The sequence below is a fragment of the Suricata suricatta genome, chromosome 10 (assembly GCF_006229205.1).
Source record: "Suricata suricatta isolate VVHF042 chromosome 10, meerkat_22Aug2017_6uvM2_HiC, whole genome shotgun sequence".
NCBI lineage: Eukaryota > Metazoa > Chordata > Mammalia > Carnivora > Herpestidae > Suricata > Suricata suricatta.
Genome location: NC_043709.1, coordinates 14,877,560 through 14,895,618, shown reverse-complemented (window position 1 = coordinate 14,895,618; position 18,059 = coordinate 14,877,560). Strand labels below are relative to the sequence as shown.

Here is an 18,059-nt window from a genome sequence, read left to right as displayed (position 1 = left end):
TAAAGTGACATTTTAACATAGACCTAAAGTAAAGTAAGGGAATGAGCCATGAAAGTTTCTAGAGAAAGTGTTTCTGGGCAGAGGGAGTAGCAAATGCAAAGACCACGGGACAGGAAAGTACATGGTGTGTGTTAAGAAGTTCCTCGGGGGTCTGTGCAGCTGTAGCAGCATAGGTCAGGAGCACGGTTGAATTGGAGTTAGAGAAATAGCAGGACACAGGATTATGTGAAACCTAAGGGAGTTGTAAGGACATTGTTTTCACTAGGAGTAAGATGAGAAACCCTAGGAGCTAGAGGACTTTGAGACCAGAAATGACATGATCTGACTTTCAAAGGATCCCTCACTGCTTTGTAGAGAATAAATCCTTTGACCAGGTTTGAAGCAGAGACCACTAGGAGGTTGTGGTAATAACCAGTTCAGGTGAGACATATCAGTAATTTGGATTTGGTAATACTAGAGGGTGTAGTGAGAATTTGTTGGATTATGGATATATTTCACAGGTAGAAACAATATAATTTGCTGGTGGATTGGATGAGAAGAGGCTATTTCCAACGTGTTTGTACTAAATAAACAGTTGGAAGAATAGATTTATCATTTAATGAGATGGAAAACTAAGAAGGAACAACTTTGGTGGAAGCAGCAAGAGTTCTGTTTAGGACATGCTAAATTTGAGGGAGCTTTTAAAAGTCTGGAAGTCAGTAAGGAAGTTAAGATAGAAATATAATTTAGGGAGTTATTACTATACAGAGACCATATAAAGCTATAAAACTGGTTGAGATCACCAACAAATTAAGTGCAGTAGTGAAGAATGTCACCCATGAGCACAATCCTTGAATATTCCAACACTTAGAAAACAAGAGGAGAAAAGAATTGGCAGAAGAGGCTGAGATGAAGCAGCCAGTGAGATAGGAAGAGAACCTGAAGAGGAAGGGGGCTGGGTGGATGGATGGGTGTGTGAGTGAGCAAACAGACAAAGCAAGCAAGCCCTCTGCAAGTCAATTGATAAAATAGGGTGATGGTGATGTTCCTACCTCCTTTGTAAGGAGGATAGAGTATGTAAGGAGTATAGAGAATGTATGTATATCCTCTATTATAGGAACTAGCATCTTTAAAGTAGTCAATAATTAGCCATTTTTATTATAAAACAAGAAAAGATAAGTACAGATTTTTTTGGGTGAATAATGAAAATGCTGCAGGAATTACAAGAAGGGGAAAATCAACAGGAGTGAGAGTATTAAGGAAGGCCCCATGGAAGATAGAGAAGATAGATTGACCCTCACTTTAAAATGGATTTTGATGGAAGGAGGCAAAGGCATCCAGATGCCAAAATGAATAAAAACTCAGCAATGAATTTGAGTATATCATGGTGGTACAGTGAAGAGATGTTTCTCTTCAAATAAAATTTAATTACAAATTTAAAATCATTTGAGGTAGGGGGTTTTTTGTTTAGTTTTATTTGAAAGCAAACCTATTTATTTTAAAAAAGCTTTTCCCACTCTTAGAAACTGAGCTTATAGACGTTATGAGACTGACCAGTGGCTTGGTGCCATCCTCACTTACTCTAGTGTCCATGACTGATGATGGTTTTCATTTCTGCCATTAGGTTTTACCACCATTGAGGGATGTGACAAATCGTCCTGAAGTTGGCTCAACTGTGAGAAATAAGCTGGTGCGCCTCATGACACATGTTGACCTTGGAGTCAAGCAAATTGCTGCTGAATTCCTTTTTGTCCTTTGCAAAGAGAGAGGTAGGTTAAACTCTCTTTGCTCTCTACATTTTTATTTTTCCAAGGGAATGTAAGAAATCTTTCTGTTAGAAATGGCCATCTCATTCCACTCTTTTCAGAGCTTACTCCTATCTGTTCTATTAGAGAGCCTACAGAGATATTAAAAATTAACCACTTAAAAATTTTTTCTATACGCTTCTGAATTCATTAAGAGGTGCAAACACACTCACATTAAACTTTGCCTTCTGTATTCTTAACCCAGACTTCTTAATCTTGATGACTGAGGACCTGGAGCCATTATGAAAAATCTGCTTAAGTAATTCAGGTGCTACTATTTTGTTTTTTAAGATTTTATTTTTTAAGTAATCTCCTCACCCAACATGGTGCTTGAACTCACAACCCCAAGAAATCAAGAGTTGCATGCTCTACAAGGCAGCCAAGTGCCCCAGGGTGCTACTGTTTTGATAATCAGGGAAACGCCTGGGTTAGTTCCCCTTTTTAATTCCTCTTGGGATTAAAACTGTTGGAGTCTTGGTTTCTTCAATGTGATCTACCTAACATACTATGGAAATATAAGATGGAGGAAGGAAAGTACAAAAATGCCTAAGATACACCCCTTACCCTTCAGATAAAGATAAGTTAGAGGTAGAGAGAAATTTTAATTTTTTTTAATTTAAATTTTTTTATTTTTTAAGTGAGCGAGCAGGGGGAAGGGGTAGAGGGAGGGAGAGAATCCCAAGCAGGCTCCAAGCTTAGCATATAGCCCAACACAGGGATCATGACCTAAGCCAAAACCAAGAGTCAGACACTAAACAGACTGAGCCAGCCAGGTACCCTAGTAGAGAGAAACTTGAAAATAACTTTACTACTACAATGTAATAAACACCATTTTATAAGCATATATAAAGTGATTCTAATAAGTTTAAATATTTCCTAAAATTATATTGGTTATTTGCCTTGCAAAATCAAGTTCTTCAAACAAGGAACTTCAAGTTATCCAGATATCGCTTCCCATTTCTTTCTTTAGCTCCTAGTTTTATAAATGTAAGGATGGGGCACCTGGGTGACTCTGTTGGTTAAGTGTCCAACTTCAGCTCAGATCCTGATTTTGCGATTCATGGGTTCAAGCCCTGCATTGGGCTCTGTGCTGACAGTCCAGAGCCTGGAGCCTGGTTCAGAATCTGTGTCTCCCCCTTCTCTCTGCCCTTCCCCTGCTCATGCTCTCTCTCTGTCTCTCAAAAATGAATAAATATTTTTACAAATTAACATATATATTTACATACATTATATATATACACTTATATATGTGTGTGTATATATGTGTATATATAAATGTAAGGATACTGGAACACCTGGCTGGCTCAGTAGGTATAGCATGCAACTCTTGATCTTAGGATTGTGAGTTCAAGGCCCACATTGAGTGTGGAGCCTATTTAAAATAAAAAATTCAGAAAAATTTTCTAAAATTAAAAAATGTACTAGTATAAAAATTCCATCTAAGCAGATTTTATATTCCACTTTTTTCAAGTACCTCAGTTTTGTGAAACATAATTTGGAGGTAGAAAACTTCACTCTTTTCTCCCAAAATATTAAGTTCAATTCTTTTTTGGTTGTTGTTTTTTTTTACCCAGCTATATTGAGGTACAATTTGACAAGTGAAATTGCATATATTTAAAGTATATTATACACCATGATGATTTGGTGTATATATATATATATATATATATATATATATATATATATATATATAGTGAAGTGATTAACACAGGTTAATTAATATGTCTACCACCTTGCATAGTTACTGTTTTTGTTTCTTGTGTGTGTATGTGGTGAGAATGTTAGCAGATTTCTTTGAGCAAATGTCAAGTGTACAATACAATACTATTAACTGTAATTAGTTTCCTTTCCCCTATCCCTAACCACCATTCTACTCTTTGCTTCTAGGAGTTTGATTTTTTTTTCTTTTTTTAAGATTCCACATGTAAGTGAAATCATACACTAATTTGTCTTTTTCTAGTTTATTCACTTAGCATAATGTTCTCTAGGTTCATCCTTATTGTCACAAATTTCAGGATTTTATTCTTTATCATGGCTGAAATAAATAAATAAATATATATACATTTATATTTATAATTATACCACCTTTTTTGGCTTTTTAAATTTTTTAATTTTTTTTTTAATTTTTGAGAGAGAGACAGCACAAGCAGGGGAGGGTCAGAGAGAGAGAGGGAGACACAGAATCTGTAGCAGGCTCCAGGCTCTGAGCTAGCTGTCAGCACAGAGCCCGTCGCAGGGCTCAAACTCACAAACCCGTGAGATCATGACCTGAACCGAAGCTGGAAGCCAGACCCTTAACTGACTGAGCCACTCAGGCGCCCCGTATCCACTGAATTCTTAAACTTTTTTCCTGACTGATTCAGCCACTTCAGTTCCTGTTAAGATGGTATATTGGGAACAAAATTTAATCAATATAGTGATAATGGTAATAAACAGCTATTGTATATTAGGGTATCATGTTCCAAACATTCTAGGCCATAATCTCATTTAATTCTCATAAGGACCCTATAATTAAAATATAATTATTTCAGTGTCATAAATGAATTAACTTGGCATGGCACTTGAGAGTGTTTCAGTAATTTATTCAAGGTCGTATAGTTGCTAAGGGCTAAAGCCCAAATTTGAGTCCTCTCTTTCCATTCTGCCACATTTCTTTACTTAGAGTAATTATCTTCAGCTGTTACCACATATGCTCTTTTAAATAATTCAGTTCTTTCATGACTTTGAAAAAAGATTGATACAGTACGTTGGGATTAAGTGACTGGTATAGTGCCTTGTGTATGTAACCTGAATTGAATCAATCTTTTCAAGATTGGAAATAAGCTGTTTTTTAAAGTGTAACTATGTATGTATACATAAATCTAAATCATACATATGTGTCTATCCATCAAAAGAGGTTTATCAAAATACGTATTAACATGTTATCCATTGTTACCTCTGAATAGTAGGATAGCTAGTGACATTTTTCAGTTCTGTGTATTTTGTAATTTTTCTACAGTGAGCATGCATTTCTTGTACTTCTAAAAAAGTTTTAAAGAGGAAAACTAAAGCTTATTTCTTCTATAATTACATACCTACATAAATTATATAATATATTTAAATATAATCACCTTACTAATGAGTTAGTGTCATAGCAAATATGGCATACATATTTATATATGAATTTTTTCATTGTTTTTCATTTGAAAGTATTAGCTTTGTTCCCTCATGGATCCCACATTTGAGGTTTTATAGTCCTAACTTTGAGCCCAAAGCCAACCTATATCAGCAAAACTGTATCATTTTCATTTGACCTTTAACAAATGAAATATATACTCATCTGCTTTTCCTTCCAATCTGATTTTAAAATTTAGTAGATATATTCTTTTGGAATAAAAATTTACCCTTTCAACCATTTATTCCTAATTTTTGAGCAAGAGGCAGGGAATACGGAAGTATAAACATAAACAAGGTCTCTGCTTTCATATCACTTACTTTCTTATCAAGAGTTACAAACTCACATGCCTTCGAGTGCCAGGCTGGTAATAAAAATGGACTGGACATAAGAAGGTAAATGAAAACTGACACTTAACTCATTGCTAAGAAGATGGTAGGTTGGGAATAAGGGAAACAAGAGGATTGTGCAGGACTGGAGAGAAGAGATTGCTGCTGCTTAGCTCCAACTGGTTGTTATTAAGAAAGAACATAAGGCCAATGTTACCCAGTCTTCTAGATTTTTCAAGAGAAGCCAGGACTCTGGATTTTTACATAAAATCTGCCAGTTTTCAAATACTATCAACTAATTATAATTTAAAACCATCTAAGCCAAAAGAAAAAAGTTTATAAACTATATCCAACTTGTAAGTCATCAGATTTTGTCGTTTGGGTTGGATTTGGATGCAACTATATTAAAATGAGATAAATTTCAAATAATTCATCAGTGTTGAACTTTCCTCTTAAGGACATTCAGCTAAGTTTGAAGGTGAAGGTACCATGATGATGGCTTAAAAGTCAAACCACTAAGTGGAAACAGCAGGCAGCAAATTGGGTTAGGAACACAGAGACTAGGGACACCTGGGTGGCTCAGTTGATTAAGCATCCAACTTTCGGCTCAGGTCATGATCTCACGGTTTGTGGGTTCAAGCCCCGCATTGGGTTCTGTGCTGACAGCTCAGAGCCTGGAGCCTGTTTCAGATTCTGTGTGTGTGTCTCTCTCTATGCCCCTCCCCTACTGGTGCTCTGTCTCTGTTTCAAAACTAAATTTTAAAAAAAAAGTTAAAAAAAAAAAAGGAACACAGAGACTAAATTAAGAAGGAAGATTAAAATGGGACAAGATAAAAAGGGCAAAACTTCATGGCAGACTTGGCACAGAAAGAGTCATCCAAGGGTCTTCAGTACCCATCTATGCCAGGCTAAACTGTTTCCCCAGCTGACAGTGGCCTGCAGGTTAACTTGTGCTGGTGCCAACCAACTTGTTAAGCCAAATATAAACTTATATTACCATCTCTGCCAATTGTGTACTTTCTCAGGGGGCCTAAAGAGAGGCCTTACATTGTTTAATTAAAGTAATCAATTTGTAATATAATCCTCCCCCTATTAACACATTCATTAATTACCAGTATGTGCTAGGCACTGTGGTAGGGGCTGAATTACAGAGCTAAATAAGGCTTAAGCACCTCAACACATAGCCTCACAACTGGAAACTTACTTTCATCTCCTATATTTCAATCTCTGGGGAACAGGTGTCTGTTTAGCTGGTAGCTGAAGCCTCCCTTTTCTGCTGATCTCTCTTCCTATCTTGTTGTTGTTGTTTTTAACTGTCCCTATGTGTTTTTCTCAACTTATACACTTTGGACATCAACATCACTGTCCTTTATATCTTAGCCTCTTGAATGACTAATCTGTTTTTCCTCTTAGTATCCTAACTACCACCCGGGCTTCAACTTGCTGCAAATTAAGCTTTCCACTACCTTTCCCTACCTCCCAGATTCCACTGAAAGTGTTCTTCGTAAGCTTACAAGATAACTAATTTTCAAAAGCCTGGATATTTTTTAGCCTTTATTTTACTGCATCTCTCATTGTAATTGACACTATTGACCACTCTATCTCTGTGCTACTATACATTACTAGATTTCCTCTGACCTTTCTTTTCAATCATACTTGGCAACTGTCTTTGCCCTCATATAACTGCCAGTGTTCCCTGGTGTACTTCTCTGACCCCTCTTCTCATTTTACATTGTCTCCTGAGTGATCTTATCCTCTACCTTGGCTCCTGCTTCAGCCAATTTGCTGGGGATTCCCAATTCAGTATATCTCTTAATAAACTATTAAAAAGTCATCCCTCAGTTTCTAGTCAGGTTTTCTTCAGTCTGTCTTCCATATGACTAACAAAGAGATTCTTCTAAAATATAAATATAATCTCATCACTACCACCTTGTAAAACTTTCAGTGACTCCCTGTCACCTGGTAAAATCCACATTTTCTTAGATGCCTCCATGGCCTGCCTTTTGTGCTTCTGAATTCTAAATTTACTACTAATTCTAAATTCACTACCACTTTATACTTTCTGCTTACTCATGCTAAAATTTTTATTCTTGCCTGATTATACTGTACCATTTCTCGGCATTATCTCCATGACTTGGCAGATGCTGTTTGTTTTGCAGGAACGTCTTTGTTGCATGGCGAGCTTTATTTATCCTTGAAGATCAGCTTAAGTCTCGTCTTTGTGAAGACTTGTCTGATCATGGAGGCAGAGTTAATCATTGTCTTCTTTGTACCATTTTTACTTACATCTGTTTTTAGTACTTTTGACATCTATATTATAATTCTTAATTTGTTGAACTTGCATTCATGAGTTTCTTTAGGTCAGAGATCATGTCATCTTCATTTTTGGATCTCCAGTTTTAACAAAGTACCTTAAAGGTAGTCATAAAAGAGCAAACATTTCTGCTATCTGAATGCAGTGTAGTGAATATATATGCTCTTATGGATTTCTTCACATAAAGGAATAATTTAAGTATAGTGTAAGAGAGGAATGTGCCAGGTACTATGGCAGCTTGAGAGAGGGAATGATTGAGTCGTGTAGAGATGGTCAGAGAAAGTCTTTGCAGAGAAATGGGAAACAGCCTTGGTATGTTTAGGAAAAAGTCTAGTTCAAAACATGAAGAATCCACAATGTGCAGGAATAATAGGAGATAAATTTGGAAAAAGAAGGCAGAGGCCAGAAAATGAAGCAGATCTTAGAAGTTTTATACTGGGAGGTGATGACATATTTTTGCTTGACACAGATGAGGCAGTTGTATGGAACAAGGAATAGAGGGACATGAGATTGGAAATAGGGAGACTGTTAGTGTAAAAATTCTAAAAGTTGCAGTATTTGGAAGGAAAAGGATTATAAAGCCTTCTCTGTGTAACAGAAAGGGGGATAGTCTCTGGGTAGAATCTGGCTCTGCCATTCTTTCTCTTTGGTAAAGAGGAAAACCCCTTTTTTGTCTTCAGGACAGAGTGTGATAAAATCCACATCTGTGTAAACAGTAATACCGCCAGTGCGGTTCTGACTGCAGTGTGCTACTGGGGCTGCTTTCCTTTGTTCTCAGTGCCTCTAGCATCTTGATGAAATAGTGGTAAAAATATTTTCTTACAACATTCTGACTGAATGCTGATTTATCTCATTTCTGCAGCACTTTTACCTAACTGCATGGTTGATTACTAGGACAAAAAAACAAATATTTTTTAATGATTGTTTATTTAGAGAGAGAGAGACAAAGTGCAAGTGGGGCACAGGCAGAGAAAGAGAGAGAGAGAGAATCCCAAGCAGGCTCCACACTGGCAGCACAGAGCCCAACTCAGGGCTCAGACTCATGAACCATGAGATCATGACCTGAGCTAAAATGAAGAGTCGGATGCTCAACTGCCTGAGCCATCCAGGCGCCACTAAAAAAAACAAATAGTTTTATGTTGTTTGTTTTTTATATTTAAGGGCCACCCAGAAAACCTTTTCTTTCCTTAGCAGCTCACTTTACTTTTTTTTTAAATGTTTATTTTTGAGAGCCAGAGTCCAAGTGGGGAAGGGGCAGAGAGAGAGGGAGACATAAGATGTAAAGCAGGCTCTACGCTGACAGCAGAGAGCTCAATGCGGGATTCGAACTCATGAACTGAACTGTGAGATCATGACCTGAGCCAAAGTCAAGAGCCAGTTACTTAACCAACTGAGCCAGCCAGGTGCCCCACAGCTCACTCTAACATTCAAGTTCAGTGTATTTTCTTTTTACTACTTTCCCAGTACTGAATCAGATACTGTATGGTGTTATTTGAAAATAGCTAAAAAGTAGTTAGAAAACACTCCATGAAATAATGTCAATCAGAACTTCACAAAGAAAGTGTTTCTCACTGTGAAGATTTTGTAGTCCATTTGTTGTCTCCCTTCCCCAACTCTTATATTTTAAATAATTTATCCTATTAACAAAAGTTTATTTGATATTGAAACTATTGGCTATAGCCTTATCTGTTTTGAAGGCAAAGCAAGTCTTTAAATAGCCTCTGTAACCCAAACTGTCACAGAGTTGATACATGTTTGTTCCAGTGAATGAACAGTAAGCGTTATTTTCATAAAAGTGCTAGGGATTTTTTTTTACTATTAACTAGCTTCCAGGAAGATTTTCTGCTTAAAATTATTTAGTGTTCTGTTTACTTTTTAACCTATTTTGGCCTTTCATAAACTCTGCATTCTTAAACTATTTTAATGTTTATCCATTGTAGGTGGTTATTTACATTTTTGTGTCTTTATTGTTATTTTTTTAAAGTATATTCATTTCTCAATTTAGACTTTCACAATTTCAGTGAATATTTTTTCTGGAACTACCAAACACCTTATTTGTTAAAAAGTAAGGCTTATCAAAAACACTTACAATGAGAGTATTAGTGCCATGTGGATTTAGATTTATGATCCTTTGCCACACTGACTTTGTGTCTGACCATGTCATTAATGTCTGACCTCTATAAATTAAAAAAAATTTTTTTTAATGTCTTATTTATTTTTGGGAGAGAGAGATAACATGAGCAGGGGAGGGTCAGAGAGAGAGATAGCATTAGCAGGGGAAGGTCAGAGAGAGAGGAAGACAGGCTCCAGACTCTAAGCTAGCGGTCAGCACAGAGCCTGACACGGGTCTCAAACTTACGAACTGTGAGATCATGACCTGAGCCACCCAGGCACCCCTCTGAGCTCTGTGAATATTAAGAATACCTGTATACACTGGATATTCACATCCCTTAAAGTCCATTAAGAATTCACTAATTTATCCAAACCATTCTGGTCTTGCAGAGGCACTGTTAGCAAAGGGAGCATATTCAGATGTATTCCAATGACTCTCAAATTATACCACCATGATCCCTCATTAAATTCCAATATGATTCTATCTAGCACCCAGTAAGAATTATTACCAAGGAGACAACAGTTACCAATAGGTCTTAAGGTAGAAAATGGTTGAAAGAAAATAGTGCGAACTTTAATCTACTTATATTATTAATCTGTGTCTCCTTTTACACAAATTTTACGTTTGCTATATCCTTTGATAGTAGGACTTCCTTTTATTTGTTCCCAGACTACCTATTTTCAGTGTCAAGAAAGGTACCCTCTAGTTGAAGTATTTGAAAATTTAATGAGCAACTCTACCCCAGATTATTCATCCCATCCATGTCTTTAATGATTTCATCTCTGATCATATATGTCCCCTTCCTTACCCACCTTTTTGCCTATCTATCCACTGCCCCTGTCAGGTCCCAGAGTCATTTTAGTTGTCCTCCTCTGAATCTTCTCAGCTTTATTTGTCCTTTTTGAGGTAAGTGGTCTGAATAACCATAGTATTGCAGATGTAGGTTTTTACTAAAGCTTTATACATGATTAAGAAAGTGTTTGGTTTGTTTCCTACAGTTGTCTTTAGGATGACATTTTATTGAATGCGTTAAATAAAATTTTTATCTTTAGATTGATAGATTGAATATTTTGGTGCTCACGTTGAAACTGTACCTGATGAAAAGAAAGTATTCTTAAATAAAGCTGCTAAAGATTGCTTAGTATCTTCCTTAGGGGTTCTTAGGAATCCTTTTAAAATCCTTTAAAAAAAAAAACCCTACAGTTCAGGGTTCCCCTGCAAAAGTCTTATGTGTCGCTTGTCTTAGAGATATCGCCTTGCACTGATAACAGGGTAATAGTGACTTGTACCAGATGGTCTATTGAGCTCTTGCTGTCGTTGACTAAGATAAGTCTAAAATGCTCATTTACCTAATACTCCTCGGGAAAAAGAAGGAGTATTTATTTTGTGCCAGAATCTTTTCTAAGCACTTTACCTGTATTAACCTATGAACTAGATATTATTATTCCAATACTTGAGATTAGAAAAAATGGGATACAGAGTTGTAAAATAACTTACCCAAGTCAACCAGCTAGTAAGTGGTAAAGCCATTACTAAAATCAGCCAGTCTAACTCCTGGGTCTACCTTCTCGGTGGCTCTCATGTGCTTATCTATTATTGCTGACTTTTTCGAAAAAGTAGTAACTTAGCATATCCTATTTGCAAATATTCCTAAATTTTGTTATTCCCTACCATTCCTGTAAAGGATTTAAGAAAGATTTTAGATAATGACTGAACCGGTAAAATTCCAATATGGCTTTTATTAACGCGAGTTTCTAATCATCATTTCTCTAAAACTGGATAAAGAAATAAGATTTGTGACCAGAAAATTAAAGCACCACCCTTACCAATGACCCCAGAGGCCCCACTCCTGCCACAAAGTATATTCCAAATAGCTCCACTTGAATTTCTGATACCTGAAAAAAAAGGCTTTTGGTCCTCAGAACATGTAGGAGAATTTACGGGTAGTTTAGTATAACCACTACCACACTTTGAAAACCTCTCAATTTTAAGGTTTACTGCCATATAGATCTCCAACTTCCCTGTACTGGTAAATAATCAGTAATGACAGTGAGCACCCAAGGTTTCTGGTCTAAAAACCTGTTCTGTTTTTGCAGTGGATAGCCTGCTGAAATACACAGGCTATGGGAATGCTGCAGGACTGTTGGCGGCCAGGGGCCTCTTGGCTGGAGGAAGAGGAGATAATTGGTACTCAGAGGACGAGGACACAGACACTGAAGAATACAAAAATGCAAAACCAAAGTATAGTATCAAGTTTCTTTTCACCTATGTCTGTGCCTTTGATTTGTTTATTTACCTTTCACTTCCTTTGCCTTTCATTTTCCAAGTGTTTGTTTTCATTTGTGGATTTGGAAGCTTTCCATTTATTAGTGTTTTTAGAAGCAATTTCATAGCTAGTAGCTTAGAGAGTGACTTCATATGACCGAAGAGGGATAATATTGCAAGACATGTTCTGCTGCATGCTCATTATCCTCTCCTAAGTATTTGGAGAGATGGTAGTTTTAGATATACCATCATATACCTACTTCTTGCTTTCCTTTCCATAGGTTGAGATTGTATGAGGTACAATCAAGACCAAGGATTTAGCTGGTTATTTGATGCTTCAGTCTTTCTCAGAAATCTAAACATAGGTTTCATAAATTCTGATCTTCTCTCTTGCAAAAAAGCCATTATGAATCAATAAAATGGTACATCACTAATAAAAGGAAAGAAGTGTAACTCCACAGTAAATTTTAATCAAACACTTAGGTAATCATCTTTAACAGATATATTGCATTGAATAGGCAAACCAGAGACTGAAACAAGTCTTTCTTGAATCAGTGCTTAGAAATCAAAGACACTAATTCTCTTGTCCCAAAACAAACCACCTCTACCTCTTTCTGTTTCCTCCCCATCCTTTTCATTCCCCCCTTAATGCCAACCCAGGTAAATTTCTTAGTTCCACTTATTAGGAGTTACTTAGTTTCCATTAATGAATGTTAAAAAGGTATGTCCATCCCTTGTGGTATTATCGATGATATTGACATGGTAGGTTTCTGCTGACAGTCTCTAGAGTATAATCAGGATCATGTGGTAGTTGATAAAGGATAGAAAATCATTATCTGAAATATTAGGCTTTTTTTTTTTAAAGGCTAGACTTTGTCCTGTTAACATGAAAGTAGTGGGTTATCAGAAGGTAACAGAAAAGATCATTTTCTAATCAGATAAGATGTATATGGCCTGTATTTCTTGGCAAATCAGGCCTGAGTAGGTAGAATTATTACTTTTAATATCTCCAGTGCTTTCAGTCTCAGCAGCAGGATCTTATAGAGTATGTCCTAGAAAGAAAAAAGGCTTTGGGGAAAAAAAGCTAGCAGTGACTCTAACCAGTACATTCTTAAGACTGCTACCATTTAGATGCTATAAATTGGGCATCTCTATCAAGTATGGAAGTTTATATAGAGGAATTATACTTTAATCTTTCCCTGATCATAGAAGTCATCATTCTAAAATAGTCTTGATAGCTGATTTTCCATTCTATAAACTGTACTTCCATATCAGTTTAATATTTTTCTCACTCCATTTGAAACATTAAATATACCACTTGAGAAGTCTCATATTTTTAAATGAAGGTAAAAATTACATTCAGCATTCATTGTGTCCCAAGTTATATGGACAAGTCAACTAAGATAGAAACTCTTGAATACTCATGGATGAATGATACCATTATATCTCAATGTGTATTGTTGATTTTATTTGGTAAATGACTCTACTATAGTAATGATCACATAGCTCACAAGCACCAGAACACTACTATAACAAGAAATTGCTTGGAGGAAATACAAGAACACTGGGTCTTTCCTATTAGTATGTGAAATTGAAATGTGTTAGACTGTGAAAGTGATGTTAGATTTCAGGAGAGCACCTTTTGTTTAAATCAAAGACCATGATGTTTGGTATTGTTATTTTGTAGATTGCTTTGGGTAATATTGACATTTTAACAATATTTATTCTTCCAATCCATGAACATGGAATGTTTTTTCCATTTCTTTGTGTCTTCAATTTCCTTCATAAGTTTTCTATAGTTTTCAGCGTACAGACCTTTTACATGTTTGGTTAGGTTTATTCCTAGGTATTTTATGGTTTTTGAGGCAGTTGTGAATGGGATAAGTTTCTTGATTTCTCTTTCTGTTGCTTCATTACTGGTGTATAAAAATGCAACTGTACATTGATTTTATACCCTGTAACTTTGCTGAATTCATGTATCAGTTCTAGCAAACTTTTGGTGGAGTCTGTCAGGTTTTCCATGTAGAGTATCACATCGTCTGTGAAAAGTGAAAGTTTGACTTCATCTTTACCAATTCTCATGCCTTTTATTTCCTTTTGTTGTCTGATTGCTGATGCTAGGACTTCCAGCACTATGTTCAACAGCAGTGGTGAGAGTGGACACCCCTGTCATGTTCCTGATCTCAAGGGGAAAGCTCTCAGTTTTTCCCTACTGAGGATGATATTAGCTGTGGGCTTTTCATAAATGGCTTTCATGATGTTTAAGTGTGTTCCTTCTATTCCAACTTTCTCAAGGGTTTGTATTAAGAAAGGATGCTGTATTTTATCAGATGCTTTTTCTGCATCTATTGACAGGATCATATGGTTCTTACCTTTTCTTTTGTTAATGTGATGTATCACATTGATTTGTGAATATTGAACCAGCCCTGCAACCCAGGAATGAATCCCACTTGGTCATGGTTGATAATTATTTTTATATGCTGTTGAATTCGATTTGCTAGTATCTTGTTGAGGATTTTTGCATCCATATTCATCAGGGATATTGTTTTGGCTAGGAAGAGTCTATACTTAGGCCTTACATCCCCTGTAAGTTTGGTAAACTTGTGGAAGTGTTGGTGAACAAAGTACTTTGCAAGCAAGACAACTCCTTGTGCTCTGGGGAGTGAGCTACAGAACTCAAGATTCCTCTTGGAATCTTCTTCAGCCTTTGGACCTGGCCTATAGTGTTCATAGGAATGGTGTGTCAGTTTGGTCAGAATAGTCACCATTGATCATTACAACAGAAACAGTGTATGTTTCTCACATAACATCTTTCTTCTTCAGATAAATTTTCATCTGTTTTTTTCTTACATCTTCCCTCTTTCAGGTGAAACACTGTAGTGGGATGTTTGTTAATTTAAAATATTTATTCAAATGGTCCTTGTGGAAGTGTTGGTGAACAAAGTACTTTGCAAGCAAGACAACTCTTTGTGCTCTGGGGAGTGAGCTACAGAACTCAAAGAACTTTTTCCCTAAAAATCATGAAAACTTTTTACCAATCTAGTCAGGCTTATAAAGTCAGCATCTGAAAGGATTGCTTTCCCTGCTACCATCTGATTACCCTTCACCAATCAGTATTCCCAAGATCACAGTATGCTTTTCTTATGATGCATTTATTCACAACAGTTGCTAGTTTTGGCAGAAGCAGAGAAATTACCCTTTATCTACTTGGCCCTAGTCCCGTTGTCAAAAATGTAAGTGGATTCTGATTGATGCACCAAGGTAACCTGTAATCCTTTAGTGGAATCTGAAACCAAGAATTGTGTGGAGCTTACATTCAGGCTATAGGAGACAGTTAATTTCACAGCAATCTTTTTTGTGTCAAAATAAGTGTGTTTAATGGACTGGAAATGGCTTTCTGCAATTAGCAGAAATATACTTAAAGAATCAAGTTACATACCACACACACTTTGTTATAAGTCTAGCCATGTTTGTTAAAAGTTTTCAGATAAATTTCTGTCCTGAATCAAAGAGAAAAATTTCTAAATTCTAACTTGTATACCTGTTTCTTTTATGCCTCTGAACATAGAGGCTCCTTGACCATACAGGCAGTATAAGCGACACATGTGGTTTGTACATCATTCCAAACATCATTTGAAAGATGTGTACCTGATGACATTTGGCTCATGTTAGATCAGTGGCCTTCAGGCTGGGTAGATAGGAGCCTCGGGGTTCAAAGAGGTATCTTTAAAGGGCTGCTAGATGGAGGACAGAAGGAGAGGATGACTAAAGTGGGCAGAACTCTAGGATACCTCCTTATATTCTTAATACCCTGCATTAGTTCATAATCACATCCAGAAGCTTAATATCATTGTACTAAGCAACTCAGGGGTGTTTTCTTCTTGACTATATTTCTCTCAGCAGTAGCTGTGGCAGCAGCTGTATAATTTCCTAAGCATAAGAGACTTTTATTCTTTGTCAAGGTTTTGTTTTGTTGCTTTAAGTCCCATTGTAATTGTCACCATATATTGAGACTATACAGAAGATTTTATTGTTTTGTGGGGGCAGGTGCTCTGGGGAGTTTTTCCTGGAAAGACATTTCTAGCCATATTTGCGTATAACCTCTTCTTTCCTGCCCTGAGTTCACCAAAGCCTTTTTCTTAAAGCCCTCATCCCTTTCTTAAGGGTTGCAAATTGTCCACCCATAGACTAGATTTAGCCCACAACTAGGTTCTGCTTGGCTTAACCGATGTTGCGTTCATTGGTTTAGTTTTGTGTTTTTATTTTCTATTTTACATAGTACTTATTAATTACTTGCCAACATTTAGAATTCAGATATTTCAGATGGGAATTTGAATTTCTAACTTCTTTTGAGTAAGTTCTAATAACATTAGGCTGCATTTTCACATGGCAACTGGCTGTTGGAGTCAAGTGTCTGTGGTCCCCATCATACCGGGCATAAGCTCCTCTGGTTTAACAGTATATCCTTATCATTTACCTCACCTGCCTAGCCCCTGTAGGGATCTGCCTTTATAGCACCTCCTTTATCTTTTTTGGTTGTTTTTTACTTCTAAATAGTTTATTGTTAAATTGGTTTACACACAACACCCAGTGCTCTTCCCCATAAGTGCCCTCCACCATTACCACCACCTCTTTTCCCCCCTCCCCCTTCCCCTTCAACCCTCAGTTCGTTTTCAGTATTTAGTAGTCTCTCAAGTTTTGCGTCCCTCTCTCCCCAATTCTCTTTCCCTCTTCCCCTCCCCCTGGTCCTGCATTAGGTTTCTCCTGTTCTCCTGTTAGACCTATGAGTGCAAACATATGGTATCTGTCCTTCTTATAGCACCTTCTTTAAAGCTTTGAGTGAAATTTAATCTACACTACTTAAGAGATTGAAGTTAACTTTCATATAACTCAGGGAAATTGAATGACTTTTTGTTAAGTGACCTAGTACTGTTGATGTTGACCAACTGTAGCAACAATTTGAAAAGCTAAAGTTCTGAAATATATTTCAGCTTGTGTGTATATATTCATTTGCTCAGCCTTTTATGTCTTAATCCCTTCATCTCCAGGCCCATAACTGCAATCAGTTCATATAATGGCCTTATATAATATGAAATGCTCAGTGATGCTGTATAGAGGTATTCAAATAATTCTTGTCACCTAACTGAAAGACCTATACAATCATAGAATTGGAGGGCTGGGAAGATGGGGAAGGGGAACAAAGATAAGGTCAGACAAAATCATATCATAAAATTACCCAGCACAATATCTATCATAATTAGTATACTTAAACCATCTTAAGATTCAGCCCTAGAACAAGATCAGTGTTAAGACCCTAAAACCTAGAAAGTTAAGTCTTAGACTATACTATTTGAGGTTATAAAGGTGACAAGTGATTATTCAACTGAAAATAATCCATTTTATGAAAGCTCACATCCTTGTTGTTATGGTGACTATTTTCTCTTCCAGTCTGGATAGGGAAACCACAGGAGACTGGTTTGAAGTGGGGAGCAGGAGGGGCAACAGTGTCCCCACCACACTGGCATTTTTCCCATAAGACAGTGGCACAGTTCAGTGCCCCAACTTGTGTTTGCTGTGGCACCGTGTACATTCTTCTGCATATTGAGGGCGGAGTATTACTAATCTGACTGTAAGAGTGAATCTCTAGCTACTGCTTTTATACCCTGTGAGCAAAGATTTTGTGACTTTAGTAGGTAATTTCAGAGCAAGCCATTAAATCATTTTAGCAGGACATTTAAAGGACTTTGGAAAGTGGATATCACTTCAAAAAAACCTTAAAAGAACCAAGAAAAGAATCAAATGTGCCCTGACTCAGGAATTCATGTTCTAACTTTATAGTGTGGGTACCACAGAGCTTACCAGTGTATTTTCCTGACTGACACATTTCCCCCTGAGGCACATGAGGGCTTGTCCTAAAGTTACTATATTCTAAAATATTCTGTGGATCTGATTTCTTAAAATACCCCTCCATTGAAATTGAGGAGAGGAGCCTTCTTTCAAGAGATAAATTGAACATACTCTGCATAGTTAATACATATACCTTTCCTTGTACTTTTTTTTTTTTTCCTAAGGTCTGATTTCTTTTGTCTGCTTGGGAAGT

General features: G+C 36.7%; 1 protein-coding gene across 6 annotated transcripts in view; it reads left to right on the top strand.

The window, feature by feature from the left end:
• RIC8B (RIC8 guanine nucleotide exchange factor B) overlaps positions 1–18,059 on the top strand; it is a 98,779-nt gene that overhangs the window by 62,766 nt on the left and 17,954 nt on the right. For all 6 annotated transcript variants that reach the window (XR_003914022.1, XR_003914020.1, XR_003914021.1 and 3 more), the window contains exons 7-8: positions 1,604–1,748; positions 11,791–11,935. Coding sequence is in view for 3 of the 6 variants with exons in the window: in XM_029953175.1 (XP_029809035.1) it covers positions 1,604–1,748; positions 11,791–11,935 (290 nt within the window). In the remaining 3 variants the exon portion in view is untranslated. The remainder of the gene's footprint in view (positions 1–1,603; positions 1,749–11,790; positions 11,936–18,059) is intronic.